The 23,521-nt window shown below is 49.9% G+C and overlaps 1 protein-coding gene across 1 annotated transcript in view; it reads right to left on the bottom strand.

Moving 5' to 3' along the window:
- Window positions 1–23,521, bottom strand: part of SYT16 (synaptotagmin 16) — a 141,049-nt gene that overhangs the window by 52,325 nt on the left and 65,203 nt on the right. Inside the window, exon 3 of the mRNA XM_081911651.1 lies at window positions 18,061–18,240. Within this exon, the coding sequence (XP_081767777.1) occupies window positions 18,061–18,240 (180 nt within the window). The remainder of the gene's footprint in view (window positions 1–18,060; window positions 18,241–23,521) is intronic.

Raw genomic sequence — 23,521 nt, 5'->3', positions numbered from 1 at the left:
GTAATGGGACCAAGGACCCCATAGATCCAAATAGTCCTTTGGGACAGGTTTTGTTGGCTTGGGATGATAAGGCAATTAGACCCAGATAGAGTAAAAGGGATCATGGAACTACGACCACCTAAAGATAAAACTGATGTAAGAAGAATGTTAGGATTATTGGGATATTGCAGATTGTGGATAGATCAGTATTCAAAGTTGACTCAGTTTTTGAATAGGAAACTGACAGGAAAACAAGAGGAGGTGCAATGGGACGAGGAAGATAAGGCCAGGTGGGAAGAAATTAAGAAAACTTTAATAACTAGTCCGGCTCTGGCCCTGCCAAATCTACAGCAGCCGTTCCACTTGTATGTGACAGTGGCTGCTCAGACGGCAGTAGGAGTCCTGGCTCAGAAAAGAGGGGGGCGATATCAGCCAGTAGCTTATCTAAGCGCAACCTTAGAACCAGTGGTTAGAGGATGGCCGGCGTGCATTCAAGTGGTGGCTGCAGCGGCCGAATTAGTATTGGAAAGCAGGAAATTGACCTTTGGGGGAGCACTGATAGTGCACAGCCCTCATCAGATAGGCGCAGTACTGACAGGTGCTGCACCCACCTGGATGACGGACAGGCGCCTAGAGCAATATGAAGGGATACTCAGAACTGGAAATGATATAACCATAGGGACAGATAGAAATTTGAATCCAGCGGAATTCCTAAGAGGGGAGCGGCAAGAATGGGAACTCGAGGAGCATGATTGCCTTAAAGATATAGAATTAATGGCCAAAGTTAGGGAAGATCTAAGCGAGGTACCTCTAACGGAAGGGGAAAGATGGTTCGTAGATGGATCTAGTTATGTGAGGGAAGGAAAAAGAAGGTCAGGATACGCAGTGGTCAAGGAAGACGGGGAGACAATAGAAAGCGGGGCCCTCCCTAGCACTTGGTCAGCCCAGAAATGTGAAGTAATGGCGCTAACCCGAGCCCTGGAATTGGCAACCGGGTTAGATGTGACAATCTGGACTGACTCAAGATATGCATGGGGAGTGGTGCATACTTTCGGTCGGACCTGGAGAGAAAGGGGCTTCATAAAGGCGGATGGGAAACAAATTGAACACGTTGCTTTACTCGAGCGGCTACTAGAATCCCTGATGGGACCTCGGAAGATAGGCATTGTGCACATCCTCGCCCACACCAAAGGACACAGTTCGGAGGAACAGGGAAATGCATGGGCTGATCTCCGAGCGCGAGAAGCGGCGGAGGGGGAACCAAGGAAGGAAATATTTAAACAATGTGTCCTGCAAGTACCTGTGATTGACCCGCAGGATGTAAAAGATTTAGTGTTCACTCAAAAGGAGAAAGAATAGATGGAAAAGGAGGGATTGGAAAAGAAAAGGAGAAAGTTGGGAGACTCCGGAAAAGCAAATGGTCCTTCCAAAATCAACTATGTTAAATATATTGGAGAAAATACATGAAGGAAGTCATTTAGGCACGGAGGGAATGGTGAATTTGGTGAAGTCAGTGTATTGGAGTAGAGACATGTGGCCGATGGCGCACGCCATCGCATGGAAGTGTCTGATATGTCAAAAGGTTAACAAAGCCCGGGCAAGGAAAACTGAAAGGGGTGGGCGGCCTCTAGCGGTATGGCCCTTCCAGAGAGTACAGGTAGATTTTACCGAACTGCCAGAAAGAGGGGGGCAGAAGTCGGTATGGAATAATAGAAGTCATAGACTCTGATAGGGGAACTCATTTCACCCAAAAAGCAATGCAGGAGGTAATGAGAGCTGTGGGGATCATGTGGAGTTTCCACACGTCCTGGCACCCTGAGAGCAGCGGAAAGGTGGAACGGGCGAATGGGGAAATAAAAAACATTTGACTAAGTTATATCTTGAAAATGGGCTGCCTTGGACGAAAAATCTCCCTTTGGCACTATTAAGGATGAGGGTGGCTCCCCGGAAAGACACCGATCTGTCCCCTTTTGAGATGATGATGGGTCACCCATATCTGGCAGTGTTAGGAAACCCTCAAATCGAGTTCAGGGATCAGTTTATCAGGAAATATTTGCAGTCACTGTCCCAGTCTCTGTTATCTTTCCACAGACAAGGCATACTAGCACAGCGGCCCCCGCTCCTGGAGCAACAGCACACCTTCCAGCCCGGAGACCTGGTCCTGATAAAGGCTTGGCGGACGGAGAAACTCAGCCCGAGTTGGGAAGGCCCATACCAGGTCCTGCTCACAACCGAATCAGCAGTACGGACCAGAGAGCATGGATGGACCCATTACCACCGGGTGAAAAGAGCTCCACCTGAAAATTGGACAGCAGTGACTAGTCCAAATAATCCGCTGAAAGTTACGCTTACCAAATCAGGAACCGGGATCCAGAAGGGCGCACCTAGACTGTGATGTGTTTGTTTTGTACCTGTGTGTGTTTTTTCAAGTGCTGTTGCTGTCAACATTGCGAAGGGTGTGTGCAGTGTGTGCATTGTACTGAAAGGTGCAGCATCATCTTTATAGAGGACGTTATACTCCAATATTGTGAAGTGAAATTAGGAGGGGAGGTAACGTGCCAATTAGCAGAAACCCCAACGGTGAGGCAAGCTTTAATCTATTTGAACCCCACACATGAAAGGTAACTGGCAAGTATTAGGAATAGTATTTATAGGATGGGCCACTTCATGGGCAACCCAATCGGAACCCCAGTGCACCGAATGCATCCAGACAACCCGAACAGGCAATAAAATCACACAGACCCTAATGTATTATAATATAGCCCCAGAATGTGTTCAACAGTTAGATCCTTGTGTTCACAACCAAACTCAATATTATAGATGTAGGGTAAAAGGAAACAAGACGGAATGCTATGAACCCCTGGCGGTGGGACCCATAACTTCCAGTATATATGTTTACGGATATAAGGGCGGAACCGCTAATCAAGCTGGTGAGGGGAGAAGTATGTTTTCCTTGGCCCAAAACCGACAGGGTTATATAGCACATAATACAACAAGGGGAGAGGGCAGGATTATGGTCTGTTTTGATGCTTGTATCGCAATAGATAAAGGACAGGGCCCAAATGGAGGGGCAGGGGTCTGGTGTGGAAATCGTGGATGGGAACAATCATATTTACAGGAAAGAAAGTACCTTTTCCAGAGAATAAAAGGAAGTAACGTGGGGGCTGGGGCCGGGGTATATAATTATTGGTACACAGAGGGAGTTAATAAGCAGCCCACCTATAGAGGCCCTGAGGGAATAAATCTCACTAGGGGAGCTGCCTCCACCGACTGCTCCACAGGAAAATGCAACCCAGTATGTCTATGGGCGAGCGAGAGACCTTCTACTTCGCCTAAACTTGTGCACATAGGTATAGGCATTGATAGGACTGGAAAAGATCCTTATGGATATCTCATCATACAAATACACACAACTAAGGTAACAAGACAACCCATATCAGTATTCGAAGATTTTGAGGAAGAAGTACAGCATTTAAATACCCTTCCCCTACCCCCTAAAGCCCATAATATGTTCCTGAGTTTAGCTGAGACTATAGCCAAGGAATTAACGGTGAAAAATTGTTTTGTATGTGGAGGAACAAATATGGGGGATCAGTGGCCATGGGTGGCTCATGAAGTAAACTATACGGAGGTATATAAAACACAAAACAATTACACTTATAAGCATTTGGGTAACGAGGTATGGCAAATCTCTAATCACCTAGTTGGGACAGAATGCTTCACCAGAAACACCAGCCGAATGAATGGAACGCATGTGGGGACACTCCCTTGTATAGGACAATGGGAGGACAAACAGTGGTGGAGTCAAGGGAATAATAATAAAACTTGGCCCTCTCCCCTCGGAAATATTACCAATATGAGCTTTCTCCTAGATCCGGAGAACAGAATGCTAGAATGGACAACCCCCGATGGGTTTTACTGGGCTTGTGAGAGCTATGCTTACAATAGGTTACCTTTAAATTGGGTCGGCTCATGTGTATTGGCAACCTTAAGGATATGTTTGGTTCATGGTTCCCTAAATTACCTGGTCTGCAGGCCATAGTGGCCCTAATTGGGTTAATTGCGGCAGGATGCGTTTTAATTCCATGCATTTTGCCAATCTTCGTTAGAACTATCAATAATTCTTTGTCCCTCCTAGCAGAACGGAAGGTATCCACATATTTTATGAAGATGCAATATGCCTCAGTACCCACATCAGATGAGGAAGCAGAAATAGCAGCCCAAGAATTATTATGTGAGTTCGAGACAAGATACAAAAAGAGGGGGGATTGTGAGAAGGAGTAAAACAAGGTGTGCCTCGAACTCAGTTGTAAATTCCAGCGTTGGGCTGTTGTAAATTCCAGCGTTGGGTTCGGCTGCAGGGGAGCCAGGTCAACAAGATAAGGAAGTAGAAAGAGTCTCTAAATAAGGTTAGGTTTAGAGAGTGTAGAATGGATGATGTATTAGTACCATGTCTTTGATGATTAGATAGATTGTAAGCCAAGCTTCGAATGAAGGGCGGCAGCAATAGGGATAAATACTCTTGCCCGTCCATTGTTCGGGGCTCTTCGTACCACCCTGGGACGGGGAGCCCGCCTTTGCAAACGCGTTATAATAAAAGGGAAGTAATAGACCTTATCTCGGTGTCTCCTTGTCTCATTGTAAGTCCACGTAAGTAACTTCTCACATCTGCTATGAAGTTCCCCCATAATTTCAAATAAAGCTGTCTTGGAATCCGAAACAAAGTGGCTCGCCACCAAATAATTGTTTCCCATTAATCATACTCCTGTTTAGATTTTACTTTCATCCCAACCCTTTTAAGACCACATGCTTTGCCTTTGAGGAAAAGGAAGGCAACAATTAATTGCATTCTCCATTGTTTCCGATGCATTAAAAAAAAGGAAGCAAACTCTATACTGTACAAATCCGACACCCATTGTTCATTAACGGCTAGGGGCAGGTTATAAGATGCAAGGTTGCCATACAGAGCAAATGTGCTGGAACGGTACAAAAAGCACAATTGCAGAAGTCTCTGGAATAACTGAGCGCAAAGCAAGGCCTCCTGCAAAAGCAGGTGCAAAAAGGTTATTCAGCTTGAGCTGATAGAAACTCAAACAATCCAGGGAGGGGATCTATGTGTTAGGCTTGCAGGCTGAATGGAATAGCTCCGCAGAAAAGCATGCAGAAGGCCTTGCTTCAATCCTCAGACCTCTCTAAGGAAGCAGGGAGAGACCTTGCTCTGGAACTCTGGAGCCATCAAAAGCAGAACTTTTATAATCACCCATTTTCGATGCAACAACACAGGGTTTTTGTTTTTTAAAAAGGAGACTAATTGTATGTTCGGCAGACAGTCAGCACATGATAAGCACATACCCTCCGACTTTCCTCAGATGAAAAATAGGGACATTTCTCATTCCCAGTAAATGACCCTCCTTGACCCCCCCCCCCCATTTTTTGTCCCTCCCCAGCCTACAGAGCATTTTCTGTCAGAAGAAGCCTGAATGCCACCACGGCTTCGCCAACGGGACACAGCACACAAGCCCTCCACTGTCCTGAGAAAACTACTGTCACGGCCACCCAGGACGGGTCCCAGCTCACAAGAGACCTCACTCCGTTGCAGTTTATTTACAGGAAAAGTTTATTGAAGATTTCTGCTTCTCGTACAGAACAGCATCGTGGCCGTACGTCTGTCACCTTAGACCGCTGAAGTCCCCTCTGACTCCTCCCCTCTTCCACACCAACTTAATAGCCTGGCTCTAGACCACCTCTTCCTCTCCTTTCTTTTCCGCAGGGTCTTCCTGCCCCCCTGGGTTCCCTCTCTCCGTGACTCGCCTGAGGCTGAATCCTCTGCCGCCTCTTCCCCCCTCCTTCTGGCTTTAGGGCCGGGCTCCTCCCCTGAGCTCTCTCCACTTCCGCGCGCCTCTACGTTTGAACTTGGCGCGCGTACGTTGCTGCTGACCTTTCTTTCGACCGCTACACCACCCCTTGTTCTGCTCTCCACCCTTTCCGGCTGAACACCTTGCTCCAACCCCCTTTCTCTGTTCTCTCCTAATCCTGCTCCCTCCGAGAGGCTGACGACTCCACCCCCTTTTCTCCGTTCCGGCTGAGACGCCTCTTGCTGCGTCTGTCTTCCACTGGGCTCCTCTCCGCTTCTCCCTTCTCCTCCCTTTTGCTTGATTAAGGTAACCCCCTTTTGAGAATCCTCTGACTCGCTGCTCAGACTCGTGGATTCCCTCAGAATTCCGTCATCTTCTTCCTCATCCTTCTGCCCCTCCTCCCACTCGCTCTCCGTCTCCTCTGTCATCTCCTCCTCTCTCCCAGAAACCCTGACATCCATCCCCCCCTCGAAGCCCCCCCTTCCCCCCTCCCGCTCGCCGGGTGCAGGTTGAGGAAAACGTGGTTCTTCCGGGGTCGGTTCAGGATACAAGTTGTCCACTTCAACGTTCTCCTCTGTCATCTCCGTATATGTGTGTTCGAACTCGGGTTCCCCACCCACAGACCTCACAGTCTCTTCCTCCATCACTGCTTCTCCTGGCGCTGCCTGCCAAGGACCTACCATCCATCTCTGACTCCATGCCTCCCTTGGCTGATCCACCCACCAACAAGGGCCTGTCTCCTCCCCCCCCAGTCTCGGATCCCTGGTCGGGCTTGTTTCGGGCGTATGGCCCTCGGGTGAGGAGAAACCCTCGAACGTGCTGTCTGACAAAGTGGGCGTGAACAGCCAATCATCAAAATACTCCTCGGGCATGGGCTTGTGCGGAAAAAGTGCATGGAACTCCTCCTTCAACAGGGGTTCGTCCAACGCGTAACCCGGCACCCAGCTATTGGCAGAGGCCGGAGTGCCTTCCCTGGCTAGAAAATATTCAACTCCCTCCTCCCCCCATCTCGAGTCCAGTATCTCTGTGACCTCGTTAAGAGGTTCTGGTCTTGGCGATTCCCCCCCCTCAGGCGCCCTCCTACGTGGCTCTGGGAGTGCTCCTGACTCTTGAAACCTGTGTGGGGTTTTGTAGGGAGTGAGCACCGACCTATGAAAGACCGGGTGCACCCTGGAACCCTCCGGAAGGGCTAGACGAAAAGCCACCGGATTGATCTTAGCCTCAACTTGATATGGCCCTAGCTGCCTGTGTCCTAACTTCTTCTTGGCCAATGACCTGGCCGGCATCGCGTGGGCTGCTAACCACACCCAGTCCCCAATCTGGATGTCCTCTCCCGCCCTCCTGTGCTTATCGGCCTGCACCTTATACGCCTGTTTTGCCAGCTCCAAATGTCTCCGCAGCTCCTCGTGCACCTCTTGCAACTCCGCTGCAAACTGGTCGGCATCTTGAGGCCCCCCCCCTCCTGGTGCCGCAAATCTCGGGAAGGTTCTGGGATGACGGCCATTGTTCGCGAAGAAAGGCGTCACCCCGGTGGATGCGTGTTTCGTGTTGTTGTAGGCGAATTCAGCCATCGGCAGATAGTCCACCCACGCCGCAGGTCGCTGGTTGGCGTAGCACCGCAGGTACTGCTGCATGATCGCGTTGACCCTCTCCGCTTGACCGTTGGTTTGTGGATGTCTCGCCGATGTCAGGTTGATTTTGACGTGCAGGATGCCCAGAAGCTTTCGCCAGAAAGTGGAAACAAACTGGCGCCCCCTGTCGGACAAGACGGACTGCGGAAGTCCATGCACTCTGAAGACGTGATCGATGAAGAGCTTTGCGGTCTGTTCTGCCGTCGCCACCTTGGCACAAGGGATGAAATGCGCCATCTTGGTGAACAAGTCCACCACCACTAACACCGCCGTCTTACCTCTGGAGCTGGGCAGGTCCGTAACAAAGTCCAACGCTACCCTCTCCCACGGTTGCTGCGGCGTCTCCAGCGGTTCTAGCAATCCCGCCTGCTTCTGGTGCACTGGTTTGGACCTCTGGCAGATATCACACCTGGCGACGTAGTCCGCCACCTCTCCTCTCATCTGGGGCCACCAAAAGTCTCTAGCCACCAACTCCATCGTCTTCTCTTTGCCGAAATGGCCTGCACTAGGGGCGTCATGCAATTGTTGCAGAACCTTGGCTCGAAGATCGTCGGTGGGCACGTAAAGGGCACCCTTACGAGTCAAAAGTCCATCTTGCAATTGGAACTCATCGTTGTCTCGCGACCCCCCGCGTAGCTCCTCCATCTTGGACTGTGCAAACTGATCCCTTTGCAACGCGCGTCGCACCGCGTCCAGGTCGACTGCGATGGTAGCGCACGTCCACGCCTGCGGTGCGAAAATGTGCTTTGCTGCGATTGGAGCTGCTTCCTCCAAGTATTGCGGCTTTCGGGACAGCGCGTCTGCAATAACATTGGAGTCTCCTGGGATGTATTCTATTTTGAAGTCGAAATCCGCAAAGAACTCCGCCCAGCGCATGTGTCGCTGGGTCTGTAACTTAGCCGTCCGCCAATACTCTAAGTTCTTGTGATCCGTGCGGACTTGCACCGTGTGCTTGGCTCCTATTAAGAAGTGTCGCCACGCTTTGAAAGCTGCATGAATGGCCAACAACTCCCTGTCCCATATGGTATAATTGCGCTCCGTCTTGCTGAGCTTCCGGGAGTAGAACGCACCCGGTCTCCAGTTGCCTTGCGAATCCTCTTGCAAAAGAACGGCCCCAACCGCTCTGTCTGACGCATCGGTCTCTACCCGCATGGGTCTGCCGGGATTCACGTGGAGCAGCTGCTCTTCGGAGGCGAAAAGACCTTTAAGCGTCCGGAAGGACCGCTCCGCTTGTTCGGTCCAGACGAACTTCTTCTTCTTGGAACTGAGGGTGTCAGTGATAGCCGCCGTCGCGTTCGCAAAACCTTTAATAAACTTGCGGTAAAAATTGGCAAAGCCGATGAACCTCTGGACCTCTTTCCGATTTCGAGGGCTTTTCCAGTCCAACAGCGCTTGAACCTTAGCCCTGTCCATGGCCAGTCCCTCGTCGGACAACTTGTAGCCAAGGAAATCAACCTCTCTGACATCAAACTGGCATTTTTCCAACTTGGCGTACAGCCTGTGGTCCTTCAGCCTCTGCAGGACCTCCCTCACGTCCTTATCGTGATCCTCCGACGATTCCGAGAAAATCAGGATATCGTCGAGAAAGCAGACACACTTCTTGTAGAGGAGACCTGCTAGCACGTGGTGCATAAATGCTTGAAAAACGTGGCTGCCATTTTGGAGACCGAAAGGCATGACTCTGTATTCGTATGTGCCCAGAGGGGTGAACATGGCGGTCTTCCACTCATCTCCTTTCCGGATGCGGATGAGATTGTAAGCTCCACGTAGGTCCAGCTTGGTGAAAATCTTGCCCCTCCTGACGGTCGCTAAAAGGTCGTCAATCTTGGGCATGGGGAAAGCTTTGGGCTTAGTCAAGCTGTTTATGAACCTGTAATCCACTATAAGCCTTTTTTGGGGCGTGTTTTTCTTCTTCACAAAGAACACAGGGCTGCCACCCGCTGCTTTAGATTCCTGGATGAAACCTCGCTTGAGGTTATGGTCTATGAACTCCCGAAGCTCTTGCATCTCGTCTTCCGACATGGAGTACAGCTTGGCAGCAGGCAGTTGCGCCCCTGGCACTAAATCAATCGCGCAGTCGTAAGGTCTGTGAGGCGGCAACTTGTCAGCTTCCTTTTCACAGAAAACCTCCAAGAAGTCCTGGTACTTGTGAGGCACCGTTTGCACCATACCCAGATGCAACTGCTGCTCGGCTTCTCCTCCCTGATCGGTCTGAAAGCAATGCTGAGCACAATACGATGAACAAAAGGTGATCTGCCGCTGGTACCACGCAACCGCGGGACTGTGCCTCTCCAGCCAACTCATGCCTAACACGATGGGTGTGTCCGATAAGTGGGTGACATTGAAACTAATAAGTTCTCGATGGTTGCCAATCTGCATCATCATGGGAGGGGTTTGCTGCACCACTTGCCCCCCCAGCAACTTCCTGCCGTCTACCGTGACCACGTTTAGAGGCGTCGTTGCAGGCAGGAGCGCCATGTTGTGCTGCTTAACGAACTGCAGTCCCACGAAGTCGGCGTTGCTTCCCGAATCGATCGTTATTGGAACCTCGAGGAGTCTCCCATCAGGCAACTGGAGTGTTGCTGTGAGCAGAACTGCCGGTCTGGGAGGCAAAGGGTCCACGCTCTGCAGTGATGCTGGGGGCTTGTCTACAGATCCGCCTGGCTGAGCCCCAGTAGCTCTGCTTCCAGCCAGGCACTGTCGTTTCCCTGAAGCTGCTCCCCTGGTTGCACCTCTGCTGTTACAGTTGCCAGTGCTGCAGTGTGCTTCTGGAGCCTCTGGGGGCACTCTTTCGCCATATGGTGCGCACTGTCACAGATGTAACACTTCCTGGTTCCTCTAGGAGGCTTCGCTTTGGCTGCACCAGGGACAGGGCTCTGGGATGGCTTCTGAGCCCTAGCACCACCAATCTCCATTGGCTCCTCGCTGCCCTTCCCCATTGGCGAGGGGTGCGCACGGCTGAAATCCCTGTGCACAAAAGGGAGAGTCCTCGCTTGCGCACGCGCTTGGGACCCGTCCTCCTCGTGCCACGGACGTCCCTCATGTCGAATTCCAATAGCTAAAGCCCGTTGCACCACGTCTTCTAGGGTCTGGGGTCTGTCCCCCCTAGCGATCTCATCCTTGATGGGGGGGCTCAATCCCTCCCAAAAAAGATCTCTGACCGGTTTACTGTCCTTTGGCCAATCTAAGGCGGTGAGCAATGCAAAAAATTTAGAGTGGTATTGGCGCACAGTCGCTTTCCCCTGCCTCAGCCCGTGCATTTGACGGCGCGCAATGTCCACATCCACAGAGGATTGAAAACAAGAATCCATCGCTTTGATGAACGCAGTTGAATTGCGACGGGCCGGTCCATCTTCGCGCCACAGATTGCGTAGCCAAGCCCTGGCCTCCCCATGCAGGTGCGAAACAATGAACCCCACTTTCTCCTCCTCATCTTTAAAATCGTGACGGAGTAAATGCAGTGCATATACGACGTCCGCTCTGAAATTGGGATAGTCTTGCAAGTTGCCATTAAAATGCGGAACCAGGGCACCCCCCCTCCGTCCAAGCGCAATGCCCTCCGCTCTGGAACCTGGGGCCCCCGCCCTGTCCGCGTGTTCCCACCTTGCCTGCAAATCCTGGCACGTCTTCTCCAAGTCGTCATTCTTCTTCTGCGAAGCAATGACTGCCGATGTGAGAGCGGTAACCTGATCCCGCAGTGCAACCAGCTGCTCCTCAGCGCTCATGGCCGCTCCCGTTCGTGAGCTTCGCAAAAAAATTTTTTTGCTTTCTGAGAGGGGACTTACTGTCACGGCCACCCAGGACGGGTCCCAGCTCACAAGAGACCTCACTCCGTTGCAGTTTATTTACAGGAAAAGTTTATTGAAGATTTCTGCTTCTCGTACAGAACAGCATCGTGGCCGTACGTCTGTCACCTTAGACCGCTGAAGTCCCCTCTGACTCCTCCCCTCTTCCACACCAACTTAATAGCCTGGCTCTAGACCACCTCTTCCTCTCCTTTCTTTTCCGCAGGGTCTTCCTGCCCCCCTGGGTTCCCTCTCTCCGTGACTCGCCTGAGGCTGAATCCTCTGCCGCCTCTTCCCCCCCCCCTTCTGGCTTTAGGGCCGGGCTCCTCCCCTGAGCTCTCTCCACTTCCGCGCGCCTCTACGTTTGAACTTGGCGCGCGTACGTTGCTGCTGACCTTTCTTTCGACCGCTACACCACCCCTTGTTCTGCTCTCCACCCTTTCCGGCTGAACACCTTGCTCCAACCCCCTTTCTCTGTTCTCTCCTAATCCTGCTCCCTCCGAGAGGCTGACGACTCCACCCCCTTTACTCCGTTCCGGCTGAGACGCCTCTTGCTGCGTCTGTCTTCCACTGGGCTCCTCTCCGCTTCTCCCTTCTCCTCCCTTTTGCTTGATTAAGGTAACCCCCTTTTGAGAATCCTCTGACTCGCTGCTCAGACTCGTGGATTCCCTCAGAATTCCGTCATCTTCTTCCTCATCCTTCTGCCCCTCCTCCCACTCGCTCTCCGTCTCCTCTGTCATCTCCTCCTCTCTCCCAGAAACCCTGACAACTACTTAATCCCAATTTCGTTTTAATTTATTTAGGAGGGGGCAACCAGAGCCAGGACCTTTTCAACTCTGGCCCCGGCCTGGTGGAACACTCTGTCTCATGAGACCAGGGCCCTGTGGGATCTGATTTCTTTCCGCAGGGCCTGTAAGACAGAGTTGTTCCGCCTGGCCTTTGGCTTGGAATCAACTTGATCCCCTCAGTGGCGTAGCGTGGGGGGTGCAGGGGGGGCCGGCCGCACCGGGCACAACATCTGGGGGTTAGGGTTAGGGGGCGCAAATCCACGGGTTAGGGGGCGCAAATCCACGAGTTAGGGGGCGCAAATTACTTGCCTTGCCCCGGGTGCTGACAACCCACGCTACGCCACTGGATCCCCTTCCCCTCTTTCCTATTTCCTTTTTCCTTTCCCCTTCTGTTTCTGGGACTTCCCTGGCTTTTTTTCTGGCCCACATAGGACCAGTCTGGATAGTTGGCCTTGGTGAAGATTTGATGTTTTCATCCCCAAAAAGTTTTTGATTCGAGTTTCTACTGAAATGAGGCTGCATTTTAATGTATTTTAATCTTGTTGTTAAGTTGTATTTTAATCAATTGTTTTATACCTGGTGTTAGCCGCCCTGAACCAGGTCTTGTCTGGGGAGGACGGGGTATAAATAGAATTTATTATTATTATTATTATTATTATTATTATTATTATTATTATTATTATGGGAGGAGGCCAGCAGTGGCAACCATAAAGAGCCAACAGGATGCTCCATCAGAAGCTGCTGCTGTCGTCGCTCCCCCTCCCCAAGCTTGGTGGCGCTGGCGGGAGGAATTGAGACATTCCAGGATCAAATCAGAAACCAAGATGGCTTTCATAATTCCAGGACTCTCCCTGTAAAATAGGGTCCCTGGAGGGTATGTCTGAATGAGCTCTTTGGCCTAGAAATTCAGAATCAACTGGATATGGCAGAAAAACTCACATTTATATATTTCAGCCTTCCTTAATCTGAAGCTTTTGATTACAACTCCCTTCAGAAAGCACGACCAACCATTAGGGGGATGAGAGCAGCAGTTCTTCAACATCTGGAGGGTTGGGGAAACCTAGTTCACAGATCTGCCCCACTGACAGTGATGGGAGAAGGGGACTGAACAGGGGTGAATCTTTCCCCTGCCTGAACCTCGCCTCCTAGCGCTTCGTATGAGCTAAACAAGATATAGCTTAGGGCCCCACTCTCTTGGGGGCCCCAAAAAAATTTAAAGGGAGAAAAAACTGGATGCACATTTCCAAAATATAGGATAAAAAAACCCCACAATTATTATTCCATGTTATAGCAAGTTTCGAGAGACTAGATTATTAGTCTTTGTAAATTGTGTTTCTAAAGGAACTTTTGTTATTGCCAAATGCCAATGTGTTTGCGTTATTAAGTTTGTTATGAATAAAAAATCATTTTAAATTAGAGCTTAATAATTATTTCACTATTAATATACTTCTTCTTAATTGTATTTCACTATTAATATACTTCTTAATTGTATTTCAGTTCAACAATCACTTTGATAAAATACATATTTTGTTATGTGCAAATCACTTTAGATACCTATTAGGTCCATAAATTACCATATAGCATATATTAAGCACAAAAAACAGCAACAATTTGTTGTTGACAAAGGACAGCTGGACATATAAAGGGCCCCATTACCTTCAGTAGCTTAGGGCCTCATCAAACCTAAATCAGGCCCTGCTGTCACTGTAGCCCATTTGCCCCCTAAAGTAAAGGACTGTAAGGTCCAGTCATGGCCGACTCTGGGGTTGCGGTGCTCATCTCGCATTAGTGGACAAGGGAGCCGATGTACAGCTTCTGGGTCATGTGGCCAGCATGACTAAGCCACTTCTGGTGAACCAGAGCAGCGCACGGTACCTATTTATCTACTTGCAGTTTGACGTGCTTTCGAACTGCTAGGTTGGCAGGAGCAGGGACCGAGCAACGGGAGCTCACCCTGTTGCGGGGATTCGAACCGCCGACTGTCTGATCGGCAAGCCCTAGGCTCAGTGGTTTAACCCACAGCACCACCCACGTCCCTATTTCCCCCCCTAATCTGGTTCCCCCCACTTCCCTTTCAATATGTGAAAGCAGCAGAGGCGGATGAACAAATGGGAGCGCCCCATCACATCCTAAATGTGGTCCCCAGACTCTATATGTGGTTTCAGTAAAGGTAAAGGTAAAGGGACCCCTGACCATTAGGTCCAGTCGTGGCCGACTCTGGGGTTGCGGCGCTCATCTCGCTTTATTGGCTGAGGGAGCTGGCGTACAGCTTCCGGGTCATGTGGCCAGTATGACTAAGCCGCTTCTGGCGAACCAGAGCAGCACACGGAAACGCCGTTTACCTTCCCGACGGAGCGGTACCTATATATCTACTTGCACTTTGACGTGCTTTCGAACTGCTAGGTTGGCAGGAGCAGGGACCGAGCAACGGGAGCTCACCCCGTCGCAGGGATTCGAACCGCCGACCTTCTGATCGGCAAGTCCTAGGCTCTGTGGTTTAACCCACAGTGCCACCCGTGTCAAGATAGAGCATGCATGAGCACAAAGGCTGTTTGGGTCAAATTCCTCTTCCTCTTGGTACATCCATTAAAACCCCCATCCCAAGACAACAGAGCGAACAGGTAAATGTTCTAAATAGCTTTGACATCACCTTGCCCATTTTAGCAAAAAGGAAAAACTGTTTCCTACTTCAGTTTCCCAGTATAATTCATAAGTAGCAGCACTTTCTCTATATATACACACCCAAGGCTACAACAATACAAATGCCATCTTTCTCCCACAGTACAGGCTGTGGTTCAAGGCGATATGAGCCTTTCCATTATAAATACCACATTTTAAAGGATTTACTTGTCAATCATGTAAGAATTACTTTCAAATGCAAATCACTATAGCGTGCAGGCAAGTCTTCTCAGCCCCAGCACCCCCCCTTTTCCTCCCACTTTCCTCAGTTTTTAAAACCTACCCTGTTTATTAATACTTCACATTTTTTTAAAAGCTTTGGTAAATATATGTTTGCACTGCTGTCTGTGGCAGCTCCAAAAAGCTCCGACGCCCACAACGCAGCGAAGGAGAGATGTTGTCATTTTTATTTTCCTTTTTTGTAAGGCCCTCGCATTGCAATACTTGTCAGGAGAAAGAAAGACTTTGCAAAGCTCTCAACAAAGGGAACTTTTTAACAGAGCGATATCGGTGTTTGTGTAACAGTGAGTGTGTGGCGGAGAACAAAACAAAAGGCTAACGTGAGCCCCACAAGCTACGCAATGCAAGACCTCTCCTCACATTTCTGGAAACGGGTACAAATCCATGAGAGCGGAAGGAGCAGGGACGGCTTTCCCTGCACTGCTTCCCAGTCCCAACTGCTGGGACTATAGAACAGGATCAGGCCACACCCCCACTTCATCCAGTATCCTGTTCCTAAAGCTGCCAACCAAATGCTAAATGGGATTCTGCAGGCAGGACCTGAGGGCAAGAGTGAGCTCTCCCAGAGGCATAGCAAGGGCAGGAACCGTAGCCCTGAGGCACAGATTTATCGAGGGCACATTTTGGTGCACCCACCCCAGGCGCCATGAAAACACGCTCCCCCCGACATTGAGCTCACCACCTGCAGTTCCCATGTTGTCAGAGGCAGGTGCCAGGGTCAGGTCAAAAATAACTCACAAAGCATCAGTGTAGCTACCGTATTTTTTGCTCTATAAGACTCACTTTTTCCCTCCTAAAAAGTAAGGGGAAATGTGTGTGCGTCTTATGGAGCGAATGCAGGCTGTGCAGCTATCACAGAAGCCAGAACAGCAAGAGGGATTGCTGCGCAATGAAAGCAGCAATCCCCCTTGCTGTTCTGGCTTCTGTGATAGCTTTCACTGTGCAGCAATCCCTCTTGCTGTTCTGGCTTCTGAGATTCAGAATATTTTTTTTTCTTGTTTTCCTCCTCCAAAAACTAGATGCGTCTTGTGGTCTGGTGCGTCTTATAGAGCGAAAAATACGGTAGCTCTTTGTTCAAAGAAACCAAACAGCTCAGGCCCATGTGAGCCCAAGTAACTCTTCCCAGTAGATTGCGGTTTCCAGTGGTGTAGCGTAGGGGGTGCAGGGGGGCCGGCCGCACCGGGTGCAACATCTGGGGGTTAGGGTTAGGGGCGCAAATCCACAGGTTAGGGGGCGCAAATCCACGGGTTAGGGGGCGCAAATTACTTGCCTTGCCCCGGGTGCTGACAACCCACGCTACGCCACTGGCGGTTTCCCTGATTTGGGTCTCTGGCTGTTTTCGAACTACAACTCCCATAGTCCCTAGTGAGCAGGACCAGTGGTCAGGGATGATAGGGAACTGTAGTCCAAAAACAGCCGGAGACCCAAGTTTTGCAAACCCTGCAGTTGATCTTGCCCAACCATAACCCTAACCCTACCTCCAACACTAATCCTAACCCTAAACCCAACCCTAACCTAACCCTACCTCCAACATTGACCCTAAACCTAACCCTACTTCCCAATGCCAAAGAAGCAGGAGGAGAACAGCCATCACCAAGTAGAAAGCACCCAAAAGGAAACACCATCAATTTCGCAGGTGGCTGTTGCCTCACATCCAAGACACCCCAGAAGATAAGAATAAAATATAGGAATTATTATTCCAGCATTATGAATTTTACCATTTACTCTCGTAGAACTCATTGCTGTCAGAGCAAACCTAATGGCTGCATTGGCACGTCACGGTAAGCCATAGTTTAGTGTGGCATTCACAAGCCGGAATGAGCCAAAGTGAGCCCCACCTGCCCTTGATGCCCCCCCTTTGTCTCCCCCTCTGGTCCAGAGCACAACTTTAGCCGCGCTTCTTTTTCATGAAACTCTCAGCTTGTCATATAAAATACTCTGGTCACTTTCAAAGCAAGTCAACTCCAAGCCTTGGTTAAACAAACCTGAGTTTGATATAAACCACAAACCCCTGTTTGCATGCAAAAATAATTCAAAATATTCAGCAGAAATGAAGCAAAATGCTGTTGGGAGTCCTCTTCCTGGAGAATTTGTGCAAGCCTGAGACTCACATGAGATCATTCCAGCTTCTGCATGACACAGTACAGTGGTACCTCAGGTTAAGTATTTAATTCGTTCCGGAGGTCTGTTCTTAACCTGAAACTGTTCTTAACCTGAAGCACCACTTTAGCTAATGGGGCCTCTGCTGCTGCTGCACCGCGGGAGCCTGATTTCTGTTCTTATCCTGAAGCAAAGTTCTTAATCTGAAGCACTATTGCTGGGTTAGCGGAGTGTGTAACCCGAAGTGTAGGTAACCTGAAGCTTAGGTAACCTGAGGTGCCACTGTAATAATAATAATAATAATAATAATACTGTAATAATAATAATTTTATTATTATACCCCACTCATCTGGCTGGGTTTCCCTAGCCACTGTGGGTGGATTGCAGCATATCTAAAAACATAAACAACAGGATGAGGAGGTGCTGAATGGCATCACCCAGACATCTTTATCTGCCCTTACATTTTTTGCTCCACCCACTTTTACCTCTGGCCCCTCCCACCACCAGCATGTGGACCCTGGAAGGTTGTCCACAGGGAAATGTGGCCCTCAGAATCATACACCTGTGGGATTGGAAGGGGTCAAAATCAACCCAAACTCCAAGCCCCCGGCCCAGAGGTGTCATCTTCTCAAGTTGATTGAGGGGAACTGATGGGATGCCCTAGCAGCCAGGGGGTGGAACTAAACACCCTCTGAACATTGAGGGGGCCCTTCTGCCCCTCAAAAAAACACTGGGGGGCCAAAACTTCCTTGGCCTCTAGAAGCCAGTACCTATGCCTCCTGCAATACAGGAATCCGAACTAATCATTCAGGACCGAGGTGGAAAAGGTTCGCCATCATGGCTAATTGATGGCTCTTTCGTGTGACGTGCAAATGTGGCCAACGGGTGCCAGAAAGCAAAAGACAGCAGTTCCAATCAATTTAGAGTTTTGCTAAAAGCAGGGGATTTCGATCTATTCCTTAAAATTACTCGGATTTCTTTTAAGGAGTTTGGCGGTACTTACCAAGGCTCTCGTGAACGGCCGACTTCTCTTTGTAGCGTTTACGTTTCCCGCGTTGCTCCAAGCAGGGGAGGCCCCCAATCTTCTCAAAGCACAGCTTCTTGTTGATGAAGAGGAAGAGGACCGCAAAGAGGACGATGAAGACCCCGACAGCTGAGAGGAACCCAATCGCTTCAGGAGTAACTGGCGGTGAGGAAAAGCACAAGGAAGAAAGCACAAGGCGTTAAGCTGGCGCTTTGCGGGGTCATGTCGGCAAATGGGCGTTCCCAGGCGTGCGTGACAACGCAGAGGGATTAAGCATTTGTAAAAAGAGGCAGGATTCCCAAGGGAGCTGCAGGAAAGGGTAGGAAAAGAACAGGCCTGTCACCTTTGTGCTCAGCTTGACGGCGTAACTGTAACCATGTCTACTCAGAAGGAAATCCTATGGAATTTGATGGCTGTCATGCCCAGGTAAGTGACATTAATGGTGTTCCATCTCCTATGAACACAGAAGGTCCTTGGCACCTCTCGGGAGGGCTGTGAGGGAACCCCACCTGAAATCTTGAAGTGCCCCTGTCTGGCAATGTTGACAATACTGAACAACATGAACCAATGTGTGCTGGTCCAGGGGGGAGGTTACCGTGGGGCGAGGTCCAGGACCTGAGTTGAGGGTCGGCAGACAGTCCTCCTCGGGCGAAGCGGGGTCCACAGCGGGAAGCCGGGGCAAGGACAGGAACTCTGGGGGAAACAGGACTGGATGCTGGCCGAAACAGCTCTTCAACGACGTTGCTCCCGCAACCTGGGACCGTGCTGACTGGCCTTTATCTTCTCTGAGGCCAGGGGCGGTCCCGGCCCCCAGGAGACCTGCCTCTCCTGGCCTTAAGGCGAGCACTCCTCCTGGGAGAAACCAGTTCCCTTCGCCTCTCTGCCCTGAGCCTCTGCAGTTCAGGAGAGGCTGAAGGGTTACTGGGCCCCAGGAGAGGCTCACCTGTAGGAACTGAGTCCTCAACCACCTCTGGAGCCAGAGTGGATTCACCTGGCGCCTGCTCCTGAGGATCCGGCACAAGTGCAGGCGCTTCAGAATCAAGGCCCTGCCCCAGTTCAGCCGGCCCTGGAGGCGGGGACTCCTGTGCAGGCTGGGATTCCTCCAGTTCAGCCTCTGAATCGGATTCCCAGGCCATCACACAATGGTTGGACTCAGCCAAAGGAAATTCCTATGGTCCTCCTGGTCTTTGATTTGCTCTAGGAGCTGTATGGGCAATCTACCTGGAAGATGAATTGTCTTTCGAGGAGTTAGTGATCTGACATGGTTACCTTTCCTGCCTCTGTTTCTTCCCCCTCCCTGACTCTTGATAAGCTCTTTGATGGCATAAGAACAGCCTTTAATGTCCTAATCCAGGCATCCCCAAACTCAGCCCTCCAGATGTTTTGGGGACTACAACTCCCATCATCCCTAGCTAATAGGACCAGTAGTCAGGGATGATGGGAATTGTAGTTGCAAAACATCTGCAGGGCTGAGTTTGGGGATGTCTGTCCTAATCCATGGGTAGGCAACCTAAGGCCCGGGGGCCAGATGCAGCCCAATCGCCTGCTAAATCCGGCCCACGGACAGTCCGGGAATCAGCGTGTTTTTACATTAGTAGAATGTGTCCTTTTATTTAAAATGCATCTCTGGGTTATTTATGGGGCCTGCCTGGTGTCTTTACATGAGTAGAATGTGTGCTTTTATTTAAAATGCATCTCTGGGTTATTTGTGGGACATAGGAATTCATTCATTTCCCACCCCCAATATATATATATATATATATATATATATATATATATATATATATATATATATAGTCCAGCCCCCCACAAGGTTTGAGGGACAGTGGACCGTCCCGCTGCTGAAAAAGTTTGCTCACCCCTGTAATCAGTTGGAAGTGATAGTGCTAGGTACCTTCTCTGATGTTGGACATTGTTTTGAGAAAGTGAGGCATTGGGAGGGGGTGGTTAATGAATGAGCTGCACATAGCCAGTCGGGCAAGCCACACAGGCTAGCTGTCTATAGATCGGGTGGTTGTGGGCAGAGTTTTTGAGAATCTCGTGTTCCAACTGCAGGGCTGTGCAAACTGAGGCTACCTGGGGGAGTCACTTTGCCGCTTCTTGAGGGCTTCCAATTGGCAGATGCAAGTGCTTGCTTGGTATGTATATATTGCTTGCTGTTTAGAATAAAATCTTTCAACTTCTCACTCACTTGTGTCTTTTTATTACTTCTGAATCTCATTTTAAAAGAACCACCTTGCATTTGGCAAGACAGAGAAAATGTTCCCACTATTCTGAGTCCTTGCCTTCTGTCCCACTTTGGGACAGAAAAGGACTGAGGATGTCAACCCAGAAGGAACATTGGAACAGCGCAAACAGCTCCTCTCTGGGAGCAGAGAGTGCCTGATTAAGGTGCCTCTGCCCCCCCTGCCTCCCGCCAATCAATATGACAACTGAATTGAGGCAATGGGGGGGCATGTCTACATCACTTAGAAGTCCTGTCTCTTTGTCTCCTATTTTAGCTGTGGCACCCCTTTTGTGTTGTCCCACACACATATAGACGTGACAGCTAGTTTGCCACTGGTGCCAAGGCGCTTTCTGAAAATTCCAAACGTACCCACTAGGGTCGCTAGCCCCTGGCTTAGCTTAAGCAAAGCGGTGGTCTCATGTGCCTTCTGACCCACCTCCCACCCCCTTTGTTGCTGTGGTTGGCATCCGTCTGTCTCAACAGACCATGGAGTGCGCCTCCGGTCACGAAGTCAAACTGCTGCATTAGCAGCACTAAAGCACCTTAAGGTCCATAAATAGCAACACCCTAAAGGTCCCGGGCCCTAAGGCAATCAGATTAACCTCAACCAGGGCCAGGGCCTTTTCAACACTGGCTCTGGCCTGGTGGAACGCTCTGTCTCATGAGACCAGGGCCCTGCAGGGTCTGATTTCTGTGAGACAGAGTTGTTCCGCCTGGCCTTTGGCTTGGAATCAACTTGATCCCCTCCCCCTCTTTCCTTTTTCCTTCTGTGATGGAACTCCTATTTGGGGACTTCCCTGGCTTTTTTCTGGCCCACATAGGACCAGTCTGGATAGTTGGCCTTGGTGAAGACTTGACGTTTTCATCCCCAAAAAGTTTTTGATTTGAGTTTCTACTGAAATGAGGCTGCATTTTAATGTTGTATTTTAATCTTGTTATTAAGTTGTATTTTAATCGATTGTTTTAATACCTGGTGTTAGCCGCCCTGAGTCCAGTCTTGGCTGGGGAGGGCAGGGTATAAATAAATTTTATTATTATCATTATTATTATGTGGCACGCGCCCCCCCCCCCTGCAGAACGCAAGCCTGGGTGGTATTTATGGAGGTCCTGGGCTGCCCGGATGACGAGACCCGCCCCTCCCAGCCTGGCTCATGTGGTCCAAAGGAAAGCAGAGCAAGACATTGAGCACCAGCTTGGCTACAGGAGCTGATGGAAGGAGGCATTCAAGGCACCATCCAACCATTTTAAGGATTTGTGTAGGGTTTACTCCTGAGCCTTTTCTACTGCCGAAGATTTCCTGGAAGGCAGCAGAGATTCAGGATCAGAGTTTTCCTTCTCCTAGATTGGCTCCCTTCCCAGGTTGACGAGCCCCACCTGCTCCTCACTTCCCTCTACAGCACATTCAGAAACCGCCTTCTTGACCGCTGGACCCACGATTGCTTTGTCTGCTAGAGCCAGTCTTTGCATGAAGGGAAATCCCTAACTCATCGAGGGTTTGAGACCTGTCAGCTACCCTCACCTGGTTTAGCTGGCCAGTTGAAGCAGTTTCTGGGATATGCTTAAATGTAATGCCCAGCGAAGATCACAGAAGCCACAGGATTGGGATATATCGCTGCCCTACCCCAATGAGTTTCTTGTCCTGCTCCAGGACAGGCAATCAGTTAAATATATCATGCGAACAAGAAAGAAAAAAAGCTAAAAACTCCACAGAATAAATTATACAAAGCAAGAAATTACACAACCGTTCTAGAATTCCGTAATTTTTACAGGTTGCAGAAACCAGCCTTTCCTGGTGCAGGAGTGGGAGAAAGCTGCTAGCCACCATGCCCCAAAATTGCTCACTCTAGGAAAATTGACTATGCACCCCAAGATTTGGGATCTTCTCCAAACCTGTGCAAAAGATTTGCAGGGTTTTTGTTTTTTTGCAGAGAAACCCCAGTGTTTTGCAGCACTCGCTCATTCAGCAAAGGAGATGGTCTTGGAAGCATGCAAGGCACAATCATCAATGGCAGCCTATTGCTACCACCACAGCTTTCATTTAAAAGAAAAAAAGGGGGGGGACTTTTTTAAGTGCACACAAAGCAATTCCTCAACTGCATCAGAGGGAGATTCAATCCGTGCACATTTAACTTGGGGGGGGGCAGCATTGTCAGCCAAGGCTCCTTTTAATGCCAGTTTCATTCCCGACTTTTGGGGTAGGAGGTGGAGCAGAGATAATAGGGAAGCTCGCGTCACTGGTACTTTTCCAATTAGAAACCCACCACCACCCAATCAGCGGCCCATAAACTGTTCTTATGCCGTTTGCGCTAATTGAATTTCATTATACATTTGGAGCAACACATTATTTCCCTGCTGGTTCCTATAGCACCCTTCATAACGAGGGGCTAATTATATAGCGTGTGTATTTGCATGCACACACACACACACAAGACTGAACACCAAGAGAACTTGTGTGGGCCGTAGCTCTGAGGAAAGGCTGCTTGGAGCAGACTTGGGCAATATTGCACTGGGTTTAATGCACAACGCCTCTGCCAGCAGCATAAACTGTGCACAGGTGGCACTGTGCACAGGTGGCACCGGGATGGGAATGTACCTCAGATGCCGTGCACACAGAAAGCTGAAGGTTTGATCCCTGGGATCTCCAGGAAGGACTGGGAGAAATCCTTGCTAACCACCTGCTGTTCCACTCCCAGGAACACAGGAAGTTGTTTTATAAAATAGTCAGCCCATGGGTCCAATTAGCTTGGTACTGTCTACACTGACTGGCAGCCATTTTCCAGGGTTTTCATAGCTGTCAGCTTACAGATTTGAAAATAAGGGACCAGCAGCCTTGAAAATAAAGGAGGAGCAGCCAAAATAAGGGATTTTCCAAACACAGGTATGTTCAACTTCTGAGCCCCTCTGAGCCAAAGGCAGAAAGCCCAGCCAGCAGCCAAACGAAGCCTCAAGCAGTGGTTCCCACAGCGCAGCAACCCAGCAAAGGGGATGCAGCAAGGAAAACCACCGTCACCTCCCCGCTGGGAAGCGCTGAGCAAAGGTGAGTCCCCAAGCAACATGGTTGATTTGATCGGCACAAGGCATGCAAGCTCTACCCCCCAGTCGTTATTAGACTCCTTATTGGGTGAGCAATGCAGTCAAGCAACACAGTTGGAGTCTCCCTCCTCCCTGGCTGGCAGGGAGGGAAGGAGAGGAGCTGCTTCCTTTGAAACCCGG

The sequence above is a fragment of the Podarcis melisellensis genome (genome assembly GCF_964234715.1).
Source record: "Podarcis melisellensis genome assembly, chromosome: 1".
NCBI lineage: Eukaryota > Metazoa > Chordata > Lepidosauria > Squamata > Lacertidae > Podarcis > Podarcis melisellensis.
The sequence above is the reverse complement of the archived record's forward strand: the minus strand, read 5'-3'. Positions and strand labels throughout refer to the sequence as shown.